The 14,604-nt window shown below is 46.8% G+C and overlaps 1 protein-coding gene across 2 annotated transcripts in view; it reads left to right on the plus strand.

The window, feature by feature from the left end:
• LOC149305847 (B-cadherin-like) overlaps positions 1–12,350 on the plus strand; it is a 32,164-nt gene extending 19,814 nt beyond the window's left edge. Inside the window, exons 6-16 of one of the 2 annotated variants that reach the window (XM_089540292.1) lie at positions 583–727; positions 2,311–2,486; positions 3,166–3,294; positions 3,580–3,783; positions 4,188–4,432; positions 4,942–5,084; positions 7,477–7,701; positions 8,630–8,848; positions 9,323–9,453; positions 10,522–10,668; positions 11,239–12,350. In XM_089540292.1, coding sequence (XP_089396418.1) covers positions 583–727; positions 2,311–2,486; positions 3,166–3,294; positions 3,580–3,783; positions 4,188–4,432; positions 4,942–5,084; positions 7,477–7,701; positions 8,630–8,848; positions 9,323–9,453; positions 10,522–10,668; positions 11,239–11,451 — 1,977 coding nt within the window. In that variant the 3' untranslated portion in view covers positions 11,452–12,350. The remainder of the gene's footprint in view (positions 1–582; positions 728–2,310; positions 2,487–3,165; positions 3,295–3,579; positions 3,784–4,187; positions 4,433–4,941; positions 5,085–7,476; positions 7,702–8,629; positions 8,849–9,322; positions 9,454–10,521; positions 10,669–11,238) is intronic. The other variant, XM_089540293.1, reaches the window with a different exon arrangement.
• Positions 12,351–14,604: the final 2,254 nt, after the last annotated feature.

Here is a 14,604-nt window from a genome sequence, read left to right on the forward strand (position 1 = left end):
AAGGCCACCCTTCCCAGTTGAGCATTCAGGGGGTCTGCTTTTGGGCTGGAGGATTCATGCTCTCTAGAACATCTGGGGAGATGGAGGGGTTTTGTACCAAGGTGGGCATAGAGCCACCTCTGGGCCACAGAAGCCTCCCGCTCGTTCCTCAAAGACCCCAAACCAACCCTTTTTTAAGGCAGTTTTTGTCTCCAAACCCTACAGAAACACCCCTCCCCCCAAACACATAAAAGTACATGAAAATACCCCAGAAGAACCCTGTTGCTGTTGCTGTTGTGTACCTTCAAGTCATTTATGACTTACGGTGACCCTATCATGGGGTTTTCTTGGCAAGTTTCTTGCTTATCATGGGGTTTTCTTGCAGGTTTCTTAGGAAAACCAAAGTATTTTGGCTCCCAGGGGTAAGGTCTGGGTGGGGAAAATATTGCCCACAATTTCTTCCAGTATAGTCAAAGGCAGCGTCTCTTCCTGGATTGAGATTCAGGGGTCCTTGTTAGGTCTGGGGGGGTTGTTCTTCCCAATCTGGGGATGGAGGAAGCATTTGGGACCCAGCAGTCTTTGTAATCCTATGTCTCCCTGTAGCTTTTATCGCATGCCGTATCCGAAAATGGCAAACCGGTGGAGGAACCGATGGATATCATTATCACCGTCACGGACCAAAACGACAACAAGCCCCAGTTCACCCAAGAGATCTTCCGGGGGTCTGTCTTGGAAGGAGCCACGCCTGGTAAAAAGGGGAGAGAATCTGAGGAGGGGGGTTGAGTGGCCCCACTTTGGGGGCGATGGCATTAGAGAAGGGTCTCCTCATCTGGATCCTGTGCAAACTCCTGCAGGGTTTTGCTTTGTAGTTGTGCGCCTTGAAGTCATCTCTAATCTATTGCAATCCTAAGGCAAATCCTAAAGCAAACCTCTGGATTTCCTTGCATTCCTCTGAGGCTGAGAGACTGTGACTTCCCTAAAGTCATCTACTTTCCAGGGCTGGGTGGATTCGAACCCTGGTCTCCAGAGTCATATAGTCCAAAGCTCAAACCACTGCACCACATTGACTCATCTTCATCCAGATTCGGCATGAAGTCCACAGGGTTTTTCTTACTGCGGTTCATATTTCAGGGCCACTGAGATTATCTTGGTTATCTTGTTGAATTTGCAAAGTTGTGTGTGTTTTCCCTTTGTACTCTTTTAAAAGAAAGAAGATCCTGACCTCACTCCAAATGCAAAAATGAGTGCTATTCTAAGTGGAAATCAACAAGGGAGAAAGAGGAACAAGCACCCGTTCCCGAAATACTGCTATTTCCACTTTGCAAATGTATTAATCCTATTAGCTTACCCATTTTGGCAGCGGGCATGACTTTCCTGAGCCAAGCCAGGATGTTTAGTGGATGCGTGTGCCAGCTTCAGAGTAAAAGTGGAGGAGGGTCAGGCCAGATCTAGGGAAAGTTACTTTTTATTTAGCCCTGAATCCAAGTGCCCATTGGCTGAATAGAAAGTCAACATTTATGTAGAGGAGACCCACTGAATCAATGGGATTTCCTTGAGTCTAGCAATTGGATTTAAACCTTGGACTTTAATTCTTTGCATCCTGGGATTTGCAGTTTAGGGAGAGGAGTGCTGGACTGTGACTCTGGAGACCAGGGTTCATTTCCCTCCCTAGCCATGCAAAGCCATTGGGTGACCTTTGGCAAGTCACACCTTCTCAGCCTCAGGGGAAGGCAATGGCAAATCTCCTCTGAACAAATCTTGCCAAGAAAACCCCATGAAAGGTTTGACTTTGGGTCGCCATGAGTGAGAAATGACTTCAAGGCATAGAGCAACAAATAAATGAATAACAGATAAATGAATTACTGACATTTACTGCTCAATACCTAACTTCAAGCAACGGACTCCAAAAATAGCTGTATATCAATACCTTATATATGATATTTTACTTATATATATGATATTTACCTTATATGTGATATTTACTGTTCAATACCCAACTTAGAAGCAATGTACTCCAAAAATAGTCATATATCTTACCTTATATAACACAGATTAACAAATATCTATTGAAACATAAAGGTGCCTTTCATTCAGACAAGAATCAAAGCTGTAATTCACTAAAACAGTGTTAGAAAAATAGCTAAATGTGGGTAGATTAATAATACCCCTGGAATTCAGGTTTTGGCCCACAAACCTTGGAGCTTGGGGTGATTCAGAGCCAGCAATCCTATTGTCCTGCCAGAAGACCCGGGATTCAAAAGGGACCCTAAGTGGCCATTTGGGCTACCTTCTTTGGCTTGATGGTACATCTTCTTTTCTGCCCGGCCACAGGGACCTCTGTGATGGAAGTCTCGGCTACCGATGCCGATGATGCCATTGAAAGCTACAACGGGGTCATTGCCTACTCCATCATCAGCCAAGTGCCCGAAGAGCCTCATAAGCAGATGTTTGCCATCAACAGGGCAACGGGGGCCATCAGCGTCATTGCCAGCGGCCTGGACCGAGAGGTAAATGACCAGGGAGCTGTGAATGTAGGGTGGTGATGGTGACTTTGCATCTAGGAAGGGACTGGGAGGTGGGGACTGGCCAGTCCAGGTGAAGGGCAGCCTCATTGTCGGCACAGAAAGACTTCAGTGGGGTGTTCCAGGACTAAACTACTTCTTATGTTTAAGGTCTTGCTCTGAGCATTGTTATGCCCAGTGGTGTCAGACTGGATTATTGCTGCAATGTGGATGCAGCCTATGTGGGTGGAAATGCCCAGGACAGATAGCCATGGACTCTGGCCTTAATCACTGCTATTAGTCCCCAAACATAGCTGACCCACTGAATCACTGAATAACTGATTCAGCAGATCAGCTCTGTTTGGGACTCTCTCAGAAATGAGAATCCTGCAGTTGTCCAAGTGAGTCTGGACTACAATTCCTGGTCCAAAGGGCTGTTGGGAGTTGTGGCCAGAAGGTCCATAGGATTCCCATCTTTTGGAGTAGCACTGTAGCTTCCAGCTGCAGCGTAAAATGCATTTTCTATTCCTTGGCTGAGTCATTAATAAAAAAGAAGACAATAGTCAAGAAATCAGAAGAGGATTAAGGTTGCGTGTGCACTGCAGAAATAATGCATTTCCCTGCACACTCTGGAGTGCTGCTTGATAGATGTCTTAACCCTCATGGGAGTGGGTTTCTCTTTCAGAGAGTAAAAGAGTACATCTTGACTTTGCAAGCTGCAGACTTGGATGGCGAGGGGCTGACCAACAGTGCCACAGCGGTGATAGAAATCACAGATGCCAACGACAATGCACCTGAGTTCAAGCAGCAAGTGGTAAGTGATACTCTTCCATTTTCCAAGAAGCAAAGGGCAATGCAGCTCTTTGGATGGATCTGTTAAAGGCACAACTAAAACCTGGAGCAGATCTGTCTACCCTACTGACATGGCGGCCATTGGCCTGTGTTGGGTATTACCCCAAAGGGTCTTGCAGGGTTGGAGTACCTCGTCTGCTGAAATGACCAGCAGGCAAGGCCACAAACTCTGGGTGAAGCAAGTAGGAAAGTTTGTGGGTTTTGGACAAGGAAGAAGAAATGGGGAATGATTTTGTCCCTAATGAAGGGGTCCCACTTCTCCCAGTACTCAGCAGAGGTGCCAGAGAACGAAGTGGGGCTGGAAGTCGTGCGCTTGGCGGTCACCGACAAGGACGAGGAAGGGTCACCAGCATGGCGGGCCAAGTACGCCATTGTGCAAGGCAACGAAAGCGGCTTCTTCAGCATATCGACGGACCCAGGGACCAACGAAGGCATTCTGACAACAGCAAAAGTATGTGGAGTGACCTATATGTGAAGGCGCACGTGGATATGGGGCTCAAAAAAGGGACTCTGTGAAACTATCAACTCACAGAATCCTCCACTGGCTGGGATTCTGCAATTTGTAAGCCAAAAGAAAAAAGTAATTTTAAGGACATTTAATGTTTATTTAGTTTCTTGATATAGTTAAAAAGTTTGATCAGTGCACTGTTGGAGGGACCTCTGAATGGCCTAATTTGGGTGCCCTCCCCACATAAGGTGAAATGGAAAGCTAGAACATGGGAGGGAAGGACCATTCTCCTAAATAATCGCCACATTTTTCCACACCTGAAAGGCTGAAAGAGGTTCCCTGCCTTGGCGCGCCTGTGCAAATTCGGTTGTGCTGAATGGCTTTTCCTCCTCCTCCTCCCACTTTAGGCTTTGGACTTTGAAGTGCGGAAGCAGTTCATCCTCCAAGTGGCCGTCACCAATGAGGTCCCCTTCGTGGTCAAACTGCCCACTTCCACGGCCACCGTGACGGTCAACGTAAGAGATGTGAACGAGGCCCCGGTCTTTGAGGTTTCAGTCCAAAAGGCACAAGTCTCTGAGGACATTCCTGTGGGGCAGAAAATCATTGCCTACACAGCTCGGGACCCAGACAGGTTGCAGACCCAGAGAATCAGGTGAGCTGCTTTGTTCCTGGCCAGTTGGGAGCCAGGTTGAGGGTGGCCAGTGGGTGGTCAGCTTGCGACAGTCACCCAGCACAGGCATCTTCTGGGCAGGAACTGATGTAGTCCCAAGTCTCCCCAAGTGCTCTTTGACCCATGTTATTGCTATTCTTGCTATTACATCAGCTTTATTGGTGGTAAATGATGCAGCAGGTGGTACCCAGCTGGTAAGCATCCCAGTCCTTCCATTGTGGTCCAGCATCCCTGCACAGCCAGTGATGGAATTGGGCCCCTAAACAATCAGTTCTACCTAGACTATTACCCCTGGGTGGCAATCCAGTTCCCCATGGTTCTATGTGTGGGCTGAAATGGTGCAACCCGAAAATATCTCTGGCACATTTGCTTGTCTCCCCTTCATCCCAGTGCAAAGGGGGCATCTTGCTGGTTTGAACCCCTTGCCCTGTGGCACACATTTTATCAGACTTTCCTTTGGGATTTTATCTTTTTCTCCTTCTCGACTTCAGGTACTCCATTGGGAACGACCCGGCTGGCTGGCTAGCCATCCACCCCGAAAATGGCATCATCACGACCAGGAGCCCCTTGGACCGGGAGTCCCCTCTGGTGCAGAACAGTACTTACAGAGCCATCGTTCTGGCTGTGGATGATGGTAATTGAGAGGGAAAGAAAAGAAAGCCCTGCGACTGGGAATAGGGTCAGAAAGGAGGAGCCCATTTGTGGGGTGGAATGAATCAATGGCCCCTTTGTCTCGGCCTCAACGACTTCTGCATGAATGCTCCCCATGTGAGGGGCACATGGTGGCAGAGCTGCACAAACACACCCCAGACACAACACACTCCCCATTCAAAGGATGTCACGAGAAACCTCATCCTGGGCTTGGGCTCTTTATCTGGTTAGAGAGGGAGGGGATGCTGCTGTTGCTGCATCTCCAGCCTTTTAAAGGTACAAATCAGCCACCTGCTGGCTGCTTCCAGAGCTTGGGAGAAGTTCCTCTTCTGGACTACAACTCCCAGAATCCCCCAGTGGTTCAGAAATTACAAGCTCTGGATCATTCAGGGATGAATGGCAATGCAATGCCATTCCTTCATTATATAGCAAAGAGTAAGAGAAGTGTGGTCTGCAGAGCAAACAAATCCTCTGATCACACATTTGTATACTCCTCCACAAAAATATTACAACCAGTATCTTTGACTTTGATTCATAAGATATGTCCTTAAAATGAAAGAAAATATGTAAAATTAAGGGTAACAGAATATAATAAATGTTTGTTTTTGTTGTTGTGTGCCTTCAAGTCACTTATAGCAACCCAAATGTGAACCTATCCTGGGGTTTTCTTGGCAAGATTTGTCCAGAGGACGTTTGCCATTTCCTTCCCCTGAGGCTGAGAGTGTGTGACTTGCCTAAGGTCACCCATTGGGGTTTCCATAGCCGAACATGGAATTGAACCCTGGTCTCCATATTCAGAGTTCAACACTCAAACCACTCTGCCATGTGGATCTGCTACAATATACTGCTACAATATTCTAATTTGGATCTGGAGTTCAAGTTGGGTGCATTGCTGCTGACTCCACCCAAAATTGCTGACGACTCACAGCTTTGCTGAAAAACCATGCCAAAAATGCATTAGGCATGCAAGACTGGGTACCAACAATGAAACATATCCCTTCCCCTAGAATCTTCTTTAACCATTTCTGGCCAAAATGGAGATAAATCATCACTTCTAGCTGCAGTTTTGTCCAGGAAACTTCTAAAAGAGATATGTTTGGACACTGAGGAGAAGGAATTGGCCCTTGTCCAGTTGTCCATCCCACAGTACAGGTTCCTTCCACAATCTCTCTCCCTGCCTCTGTTGCTCACCCATTTTGCACCGCTCAAAAAAGGGACAACACTCACAGAGATTACAACCCCACACCCTTGCGATACAAAACATGCATGTTTTACACTTTGGGAGGGAAAGAAAGTAGGTTAATGAGACCCAAACTGTGCAAATTAGTGCCGAATGAAGCCCACTGATGTCGGCTTCTTAAGATCTTGCATGCGCATGCTTTGAACTGTATTTTCCAAGTGTGTCCGGAATCAAAAGAAGCTCCCTGGCAGTTTGAAAGTCAGTCTTAATACTTCCTTGACGTATTTTGGCATGCTTCTCCCTTCCAGAAATCCCACGCAGCCCAGATTCCCCAGAATAAATTACATAAAAGCAAATAGTTGGCACACGCCTTCAGTCCTCTGTGCTTCGTTCACAGCTTTGCTGTTGGTATCTGTTAAGGCTGGAGCCAAGAGAGGTCTTATCAAGGTTAAAATGGAGGACGTCATGCCAGGGCAGAGCAAGGAGACAGAGGGTAGAAATGGGTTTGAACTCTGGAATATGACTCTGGAGACCGGGGTTCGATTCCCAGTTTAGCTAGGAAATCCACTGGTTTGACCTTGCACAGGTCACACTCTCTCAGCCTCAGGGGAAGGCAAATGGCAAGCCTTCTCTGAACAAATCCTGCCAAGAAAACCCCAGGATAGGGTTGCCATAAGTCGGAAATGATTCCAAGGCACACAACAACAACAAAGTCTTGCCAGAACAAAGGGATGCTTTTGAGACAGAAGGTGGACATAGTGCTGCCAGGGTCCATGAAGATCAATCATCATCATCATCATCATCATATAACTGCAAGTTTCATTAACTTTCTTCTGATCTCCCCCCCCCCCCCAACTCCATTTATCTTAACAATGTTCTATAGAAGTTCCCCAATATTTTTCAGCTTCTTCAAATATAGACTGTGTAAGATAACTGCTGTTTTGAGGGAATTAATGTGGGGTGGTGATTCTAAATTAATAAAAATCAGTTTTTAAAAAGCCAAGGAATACTGCATGCTCCGCGTCTGCAGAATTGCACATGCAAATACATGGCAAAGGAGTGCTGGTCTTGAACCAAGTTGCTTCTAAAGACAACCCCATTTCTTTCTCCTGCCAAATAGGATCATGGCAAAGGACCCCTGGTCTTGAACTGACTTACTTCTAAAACCATCCCATTTCTTTTTCCTGCCAAACAGGATCGCCCCCAGCGACCGGGACTGGCACCCTGCTCTTGACGTTGGAGGACGTGAACGACAACGGTCCGGAGCCTGAACAGCGGGAGATCACCGTCTGCAACAGCAAACCGGAGCCCCAGTTCTTGCATATTTTGGACAAGGACCTTCCGCCCAACACCTCCCCATTCCGTGCCGAGCTCACCCACAATTCGGAAGAAAATTGGGCCGTTGAGATGGACGAAAAAGGTACGGCGAGGCTTGTGCTCCTAGGATAGCATGTGCGTGTTCTTGATTTAGTTAGACTAAGGATCTCTTCCCTGTGCCAGTGATATGATCTCCTGTGCCAGGGATCTTCTCCTCTGGGCCAGTTTGATGTGAAAACGTAAGAGCAGCCCATTGGGTCAGACTAAAGGCCTCTTTATTATCCAAAATTGTATGTGTGTAACTGCACCTTCCATCATGCATTCCTCATCCACTGATACACAGAGGAGGATGGATACAGGCTTTGGTGCTGGAGGTGGCCTGTAACCATTATTAGCCAAAGATAGCCCTAAACCCCATCCTTTTACTCCATTCCCCTTTTATAACGCCATCCAAGCTGGCCGCTGTTGCTAAATCTTGTAGCAGAGAGTTCCATAGTTCGCTCTTCCTTTCCCCATTTTTTCCAGCAATGGCTTCACATTGCTTTTGTCTCTGATGAATGGATTTTCTTCCTATCTTCTTTCTTGACTGTCCAGCTCGCACATCCATCCATGGTAATAGGGAACACGGTGGTTTGTTATGATTCTGACTTTTGTGTCTTGGCATTTAAGAATCTTTTCTAGTTCTTTCATAGCAACTCTCCCCATTCTTAATCTCCTTCTGATTTCCTGACTGCAGGAAAGACATAAAATAATAAATGCATCTGAGGAAGTAGACTGAGGTCTATGAATGCTCATGCTGCCAATTTCTTTCTTTCAGTTGGTCTCAAATGTGCTACAAGATCTCTTTACATACTGGTTCTACAGACTAACATGGCTATATCTTTGAATTCTACCACAATGAAATAAATGTATATACTCATGTATATACAGTAGTTAAAACCAGATTGGGGACCTAGATTCTAGAGAGCAGTCTTTGGTGGCTCTTATGTTGGGGTGGCATGATCGCTTCTGGACTCTATATGTTTTGCCAGGTGAGACGGCCATCTTGAAGCTGCTGACGCCCCTCAAGCAGGAGACGTACGACGTTTACTTGCGACTCTTTGACAACCAGAACAAGGACCAGCTGACGGTCCTCAAGGCGACCGTCTGCGAATGCGAGGGACCGGTGGATCGGTGCCCAGAAAGGCAGCTGGCCGGCATTGGGGCGCCCGCTATCCTGGCCATCCTGGGGGCCATTTTGGCTCTGTTGAGTAAGTGTTGAATCGTGTTGTTGTTATTATTGGTTGAGGATCCCTTATACAAATGCTCTCAGCTCCAGGGGAAGGCAATGGCAAACCTCCTCTGACGAAATCCTGGCAAGAAAATCCTATGATAGGTTCGCCTTAGGAACCCTGTAAGTCAGAAGCAACTTGGAGGCACATGACACCAACAAATACTTGTTCTCTTATTTTTAATTCTACATATCTTTAATTAAACATTATAATTTATAATTCTACATTGCTATGATATATTATTATAATAATGTATAATGTATAAGTTAATAATGTACAAGAGAAAAATAACCACCAAACTATAGGTCCAACATTTCCATCCAGTGGAGTTGTGTCAATTTAAAGTGGTATGAAACTGGTATCAATCTATAGTGCAGACACACTCGTTCGTCTATGTATGTTGTTGCAACAGAAGCAACTGCTGACTTTTGCTCTCTTTTTGGTCTCTCCCAGTCTTGCTGCTTTTACTTCTCTTGTTTGTGAGGCGGAGGACGGTGGTCAAGGAGCCCCTCTTGCTGCCGGAAGAAGATACCCGGGACAACATCTTCTACTACGGAGAAGAAGGAGGCGGGGAGGAAGACCAGGTGGGTGTCCAGATGGCACTGATTCCAGTTTGGGCCCAATAGTCAGATGTAAGGGAGCAATGGGAGCAAGTGTGGGAGGAAACGTGCCACATTTTTAGGGTGAGATGGAGGTTCACTGCTGGGAGATGGAGGGCCATGGAGTAGGGATTGGAGGCCACACTTGGACCCCCTTAAGCGGTGATTCCCAAACCCTGGTCCTCCAGGTATATTAGGCTTCAGCTCCAAAAAGCCTCAGCTGTCTTGGCTAATGGTTTGGGATTCATTCTGGGAGCTGAAGCCCAAAAGACCTGGAAGGCCAGAGTCTGGGAATCATTGAGTTAAAGGAATCACTTTAAAAGTCAATTTAAGGGAGGGAATAAAGGCTCAAAAGGGGGGGGGGGGATGGAAAATTGGGTGGGAGGGAAGGGATATTGGGAGAAAGATGGATGGTGAAGGTGATGGGAAGGGAGCCCTGCAAAGGTGGGCATAGCTGAAATAGTAAACCCAAATCATATTGACAGGCAAATACCTCTTTTTCCATTTCCCAACTTCTTTTCCTCTGAACTAGGGGCAGGCAATTGCAGCAGGGCACATTCAAATCTTTGCCAGCCAAGGTAATGGCTTAACCTTGTGTGGTCTGTAGTTCCCAAGCACCCCCAGATGATGTTGGGCAGCATGTTTCAGCCGCTCAATCCCACAGTGAGGAATGCTGTCTGTTGCAGCCCCAACAGTATTTGTACAGTTCCCAGCCCTAGGGTGCCTCCATGCTGCAGAATTAAAAGGATCTGGCACCACTTTCCGTAACTCTTACCTTACAGAATCCGGGGATTTGTCGTTTGGAGGGCCACCAGAGTCCTCTGACAAATGAGGCTCCAAAGTACAAATCCCAGGATTCTGTATGATAGAGTCATGACAGTTAAAGTAGTGTCAGACTGGTTTAATTTTGCATTGTGGATACACACCAGCCTGGACACACTTAAAGCCGAGATCTCGAAAGACATACTCCCCCCCTTTGCAGCATCTTCTGCTCATTAGATCCTCCATTGGCATTGGAGCCATCTTTCTCTCTCTGCCCCTTTTCTCCCAAAGGACTATGATCTCAGCCAGCTACACAGAGGCCTGGACGCCCGTCCGGAGGTTGTCCTGAGGAATGATGTGGTGCCCACCCTTCTTCCTGCGCCGCAGTATCGCCCACGCCCTGCTAATCCAGATGAGATTGGCAACTTCATCCATGAGGTAAGGTGGGAAGGAGAGATGACCATACAGATATGGGAAGAAAAAAGAAAGCAGTAGATATTCTCTCTCCATTTTATATGTCCAGTCTTACTCCATAGTTGTTGTTGTATGCCTTCACGTACTTTCAGACTGATGGTGAACCTATCATAGGGTTTTCTGGAGTTGAGAGTATGTGGCTCACTACGCAGTGGGCTTCCATGGCTGAGCAGGGATTCGAACCTTGGACTCCAGAACTGTAGTCCAGTGCTGAAACCACTGCACTATGCTGGCTGTGGCTGGACTTAACAGAGCCCTTTGACCATTGCTTGAAAGATATGATTTACTGTGGCTAAGTGGTTTGAGTGTTGGACTCTGGAGACCAGGGTTCGAATCCCCATTCATGAAACCCATTGGGGACCTTGGGCACATCACACTCTCCCAGCCCCAGAGGATGCCAATGGCAAACCACCTTTGAACAAAATCTTGGCAAGGAAACCCTGTGATAGGTTTGCCTTAGGGTTGCCATAAGTTGGAAATAACTTGAAGGCACACAACAACAACAACAACAACGTGTCTCCTTCTCTCTTGCAGAATTTGAAGGCCGCTGACACAGACCCCACGGCGCCTCCATACGACTCCTTGCTGGTTTTCGACTATGAAGGCAGCGGCTCGGAGGCCGGTTCGCTCAGCTCCCTCAACTCCTCCGGCTCAGATCGGGACCAGGACTATGACTACTTGAACGAATGGGGCGGCCGCTTCAAGAAACTGGCCGACCTTTACGGTGGAGGCGAGGAGGAGGACTGAGGATGGAGCAGGAAGACAGGAATGTCAAGACTTCCTCATAGTTTGGGGTTGGAGTATCTCTGCAAGACCGTGGAGACTCTCCTCGACCTTTACGTTTGATGAATGGTACCGTTGAGGCTGCTGTCTGTAAGCCAAACTCACGTCATCTCCTTCCCGGTGACTGTGGGACTTCTTCTTGGCCCCAAAGGAGATGAGCCTCCTTGAAGCCGTTTTGGGAGGAGACCCCGATCTTGCCTCCTGACTTAGCATTTCACTGAACTCACAGAAGGTGCCTATGAAGGTCTCCAGGCCAGACACACGAATCCCAATGCCACTTTTCCTCTCTTTTTCCTCTCCGTCTGTCTTTCCTTTCTGCCTGAGTGCCTCCGGATGCAAGTGCCGTCCCTTCCTTCCTGCAAGGATTATGGGGCTGGGCACAGAGGCCCCAAATTACTGCCCAATTTCCATGGGGCCAGATGCTGCCCGCTTCTTGCCAATGGGGCAGGGGCTTGGGTTGACCTGGCACCATTATAGAAGATGCAAAGAGAGACTTTGAAACAAACTGGTGTATGAGATAAAGAAAGATAGGGGTGCAAGAGGGCATCCTGAAAGTGTGTGTCTTGTAGTGGGACCATACCTCCCAAACGCTGCCCCTTCCTCTGCCAACTGGGCAGTTGCCCCGTCATTGTAGTGGAAACCCTCTCCTCCTCAACCCTTAAAACTCTAATGCTGCCTCTTTTTAAAATAATAATAATAAGCGTATCCTAGGTGTCCCTGGGTGACTTGTGGGATTTTTCCCTTTTCTCTTTCTCTTTTGTACTGTGTATGAAATAGACTTCCGTGGTAAAAGCTCTAAAGGATTTGGACAATCAGGGTGTAAAAGTTTTAATAAAGGTTTTTCTTCTTCTTTTTAAAAAAAACATAGGGCCTTGAGTGTTCTGCCTTGATTCCATCTCTGGCGCATGTTGCTCGCTTGTTGCATGCCTCCATTTTTGACTTCTGGCAATGCCATGGTGAACCTTACGACTGGGTTTTCTTGGCAAGGTTTGTTCAGAGGAGGCTTGCCTTCGAGGCTGAGAGAGAGTGAGTTGCCGAGTTGGGATCTGAACGAAAGCATGTTACACTGACAATAATAGATAGTTATATCGTCACCCAAACCCCACACAACAGCAGTAGCTTTATTGGGCCAGCCGAAATGCACATTATCCGCATTGCAAGCTTTCGAAGCTCCACTGACCTCTTCATTAGGCAAAGGAGTTAAAAATGATACAGGAGATATCTGTGTCTCTGTGTCTTTATATTTCTTCTCTGTGGCCTCTGCAAATGCTCACAAATGGGTTATTATCTGCACCTGCGCAGTAAGCTCCGGAACCTTCTTAGCGCCATTAGAGATGTTTTGGCAGAAGCAACTGTCTTCCTTGCCAGGTTTCCTGCCTAAAACCCTCTGTTCGTTTTGGGAACTCTTCAAAGATTCATTTTCCTGTCAGACATTTTAAAATTCTATGTTGATAGGCTAAATCTCTATTTTGGTGGTCATAAGTTGTCTTAACAGCAGCTTGCCTCGCCTTCACACTTTGCAAGGCCCTTTTCCTGAGGAAAGTCTTTTAATAAAATGGCGCTCGCCTCAGTTGCTGTCCTTGGCAGAGTGCCTTTCTTCTCCTGAGGGGAAAAGTCTTTTTAAATGGCCACCCCCTTCGTTGGCGCACTTATTTAAGTCCCTTTTACTCCTGAGGAGAATTTTTAAAATTGCGTCGCTTGGCAAACTCCCTTTATACTCCTGAAGAGAAATGTTTAAAAATGGTGCCTGCCTCGCTGGTGCGTTTGTCAAACTCTCTTTGTACTCCTGAGGAGGAGCTTTTAACATGGCACTCGCCTCACTGGCACACTTTATACATCTCATCTCTGAGAGAAGGTTCAAAATGGCCACCAAAATGCCTCTCTAAGAAGGTTCTGGAGCTTTTGTGTGCACTGGCAGATGGCCACTCAAAGAAATAACGTTACAGGTCAACAACCTGTCACACACACACACACACACACACACACGTTAGTCATGGCCCTCCATTTGGTCCAGATGTTGTTTTAGTCCTCAGTTCAGATGCTATGGAAAGGTTTTCATGCATTTCTTCAAATGTACAGCATCATCTAAAATCCACCAAACAGTGAAACCTTTATTGGTCCAACCAAAAATCACATTATAGGAATAGCAATCTTTCAAAGCTTCATTGGTCCTTCATGAGGCAAAGGCCATTATACTGTATATGAAAGAATCATGCCACAGCCTTCATTGGTGTCGCCATCAGAAGGGTCAGAAGCAACAAGACTCCCAGGGAAAGATCGGTGGGGAAAATATATGTTTACCCCTTTAGTATTACGGCAAATTGGGGCTGAGGAGGGAGCTTTTCTGCTTTTCTCTTCAACAATGCTTTTATCTCTGCTCAGCCTAAGCTGGACTCCTTTGTTTTGGAAGACCAGCAACCTTGGTTGGCTGCTGTCTGCTTTGGAGAGGAAGGGAGGCTTGTTATATGATCCTTGAACTGTGATGGATGGGGAATGGCACAGGTGGCGGGCGAACGCTCCTCCAATGTGGGGAGGGGAAGATGGGGGGACAATGGGATCCGACAAAGAGGTTTGCTTGCTTCATCCAGAAGGAATGGCTGCCTTGAGTTTGCAAAACCTTAGCAGTGCTTGCATTGAGTTTGCAAAACCTTAGCAGCGCTGCCAGAGGTCTTGGCACTCAGAGGCTCACCATTAACTCAAAGCTTGGGTTTTTCTTTCTTCTGTATGACTTTTAACACCTTTACCAAATGAAGAAGCCAGTGAAGCTTTGGAAGCTTACGGCAACGTGGATAATGTGCATTTCGGCTGACCCAATAAAGCTATTGCCATTTTATGGATTTTGGATTATATCGTTCAAAGCTTGAGCGTCCGGCTACAGCTCTGGAGACGAGGGTTTGAATCAAAACAAGAATTCTTGCCAAATAAAAGTGATATTACAGCTGGCCTAAGTCAGAAATGACTTGAAGGCACCCAACAACCACAAAGAAAGCGGTCTTGCAGCACCATTCAGACTAACTGTGGGAAAGAAAGAAGTTGGTAGAATAAGCTTTTTGTAGATGTTGAACTACTTCCTCAGATGCATGGAGTGAACTGATGCTCAGGGAGGATTTTTATAGA

This window comes from Sceloporus occidentalis, unplaced genomic scaffold, assembly GCF_023333645.1.
Source record: "Sceloporus occidentalis isolate IW3139 unplaced genomic scaffold, rSceOcc1.0.p SCAF_10, whole genome shotgun sequence".
Taxonomy (NCBI): domain Eukaryota; kingdom Metazoa; phylum Chordata; class Lepidosauria; order Squamata; family Phrynosomatidae; genus Sceloporus; species Sceloporus occidentalis.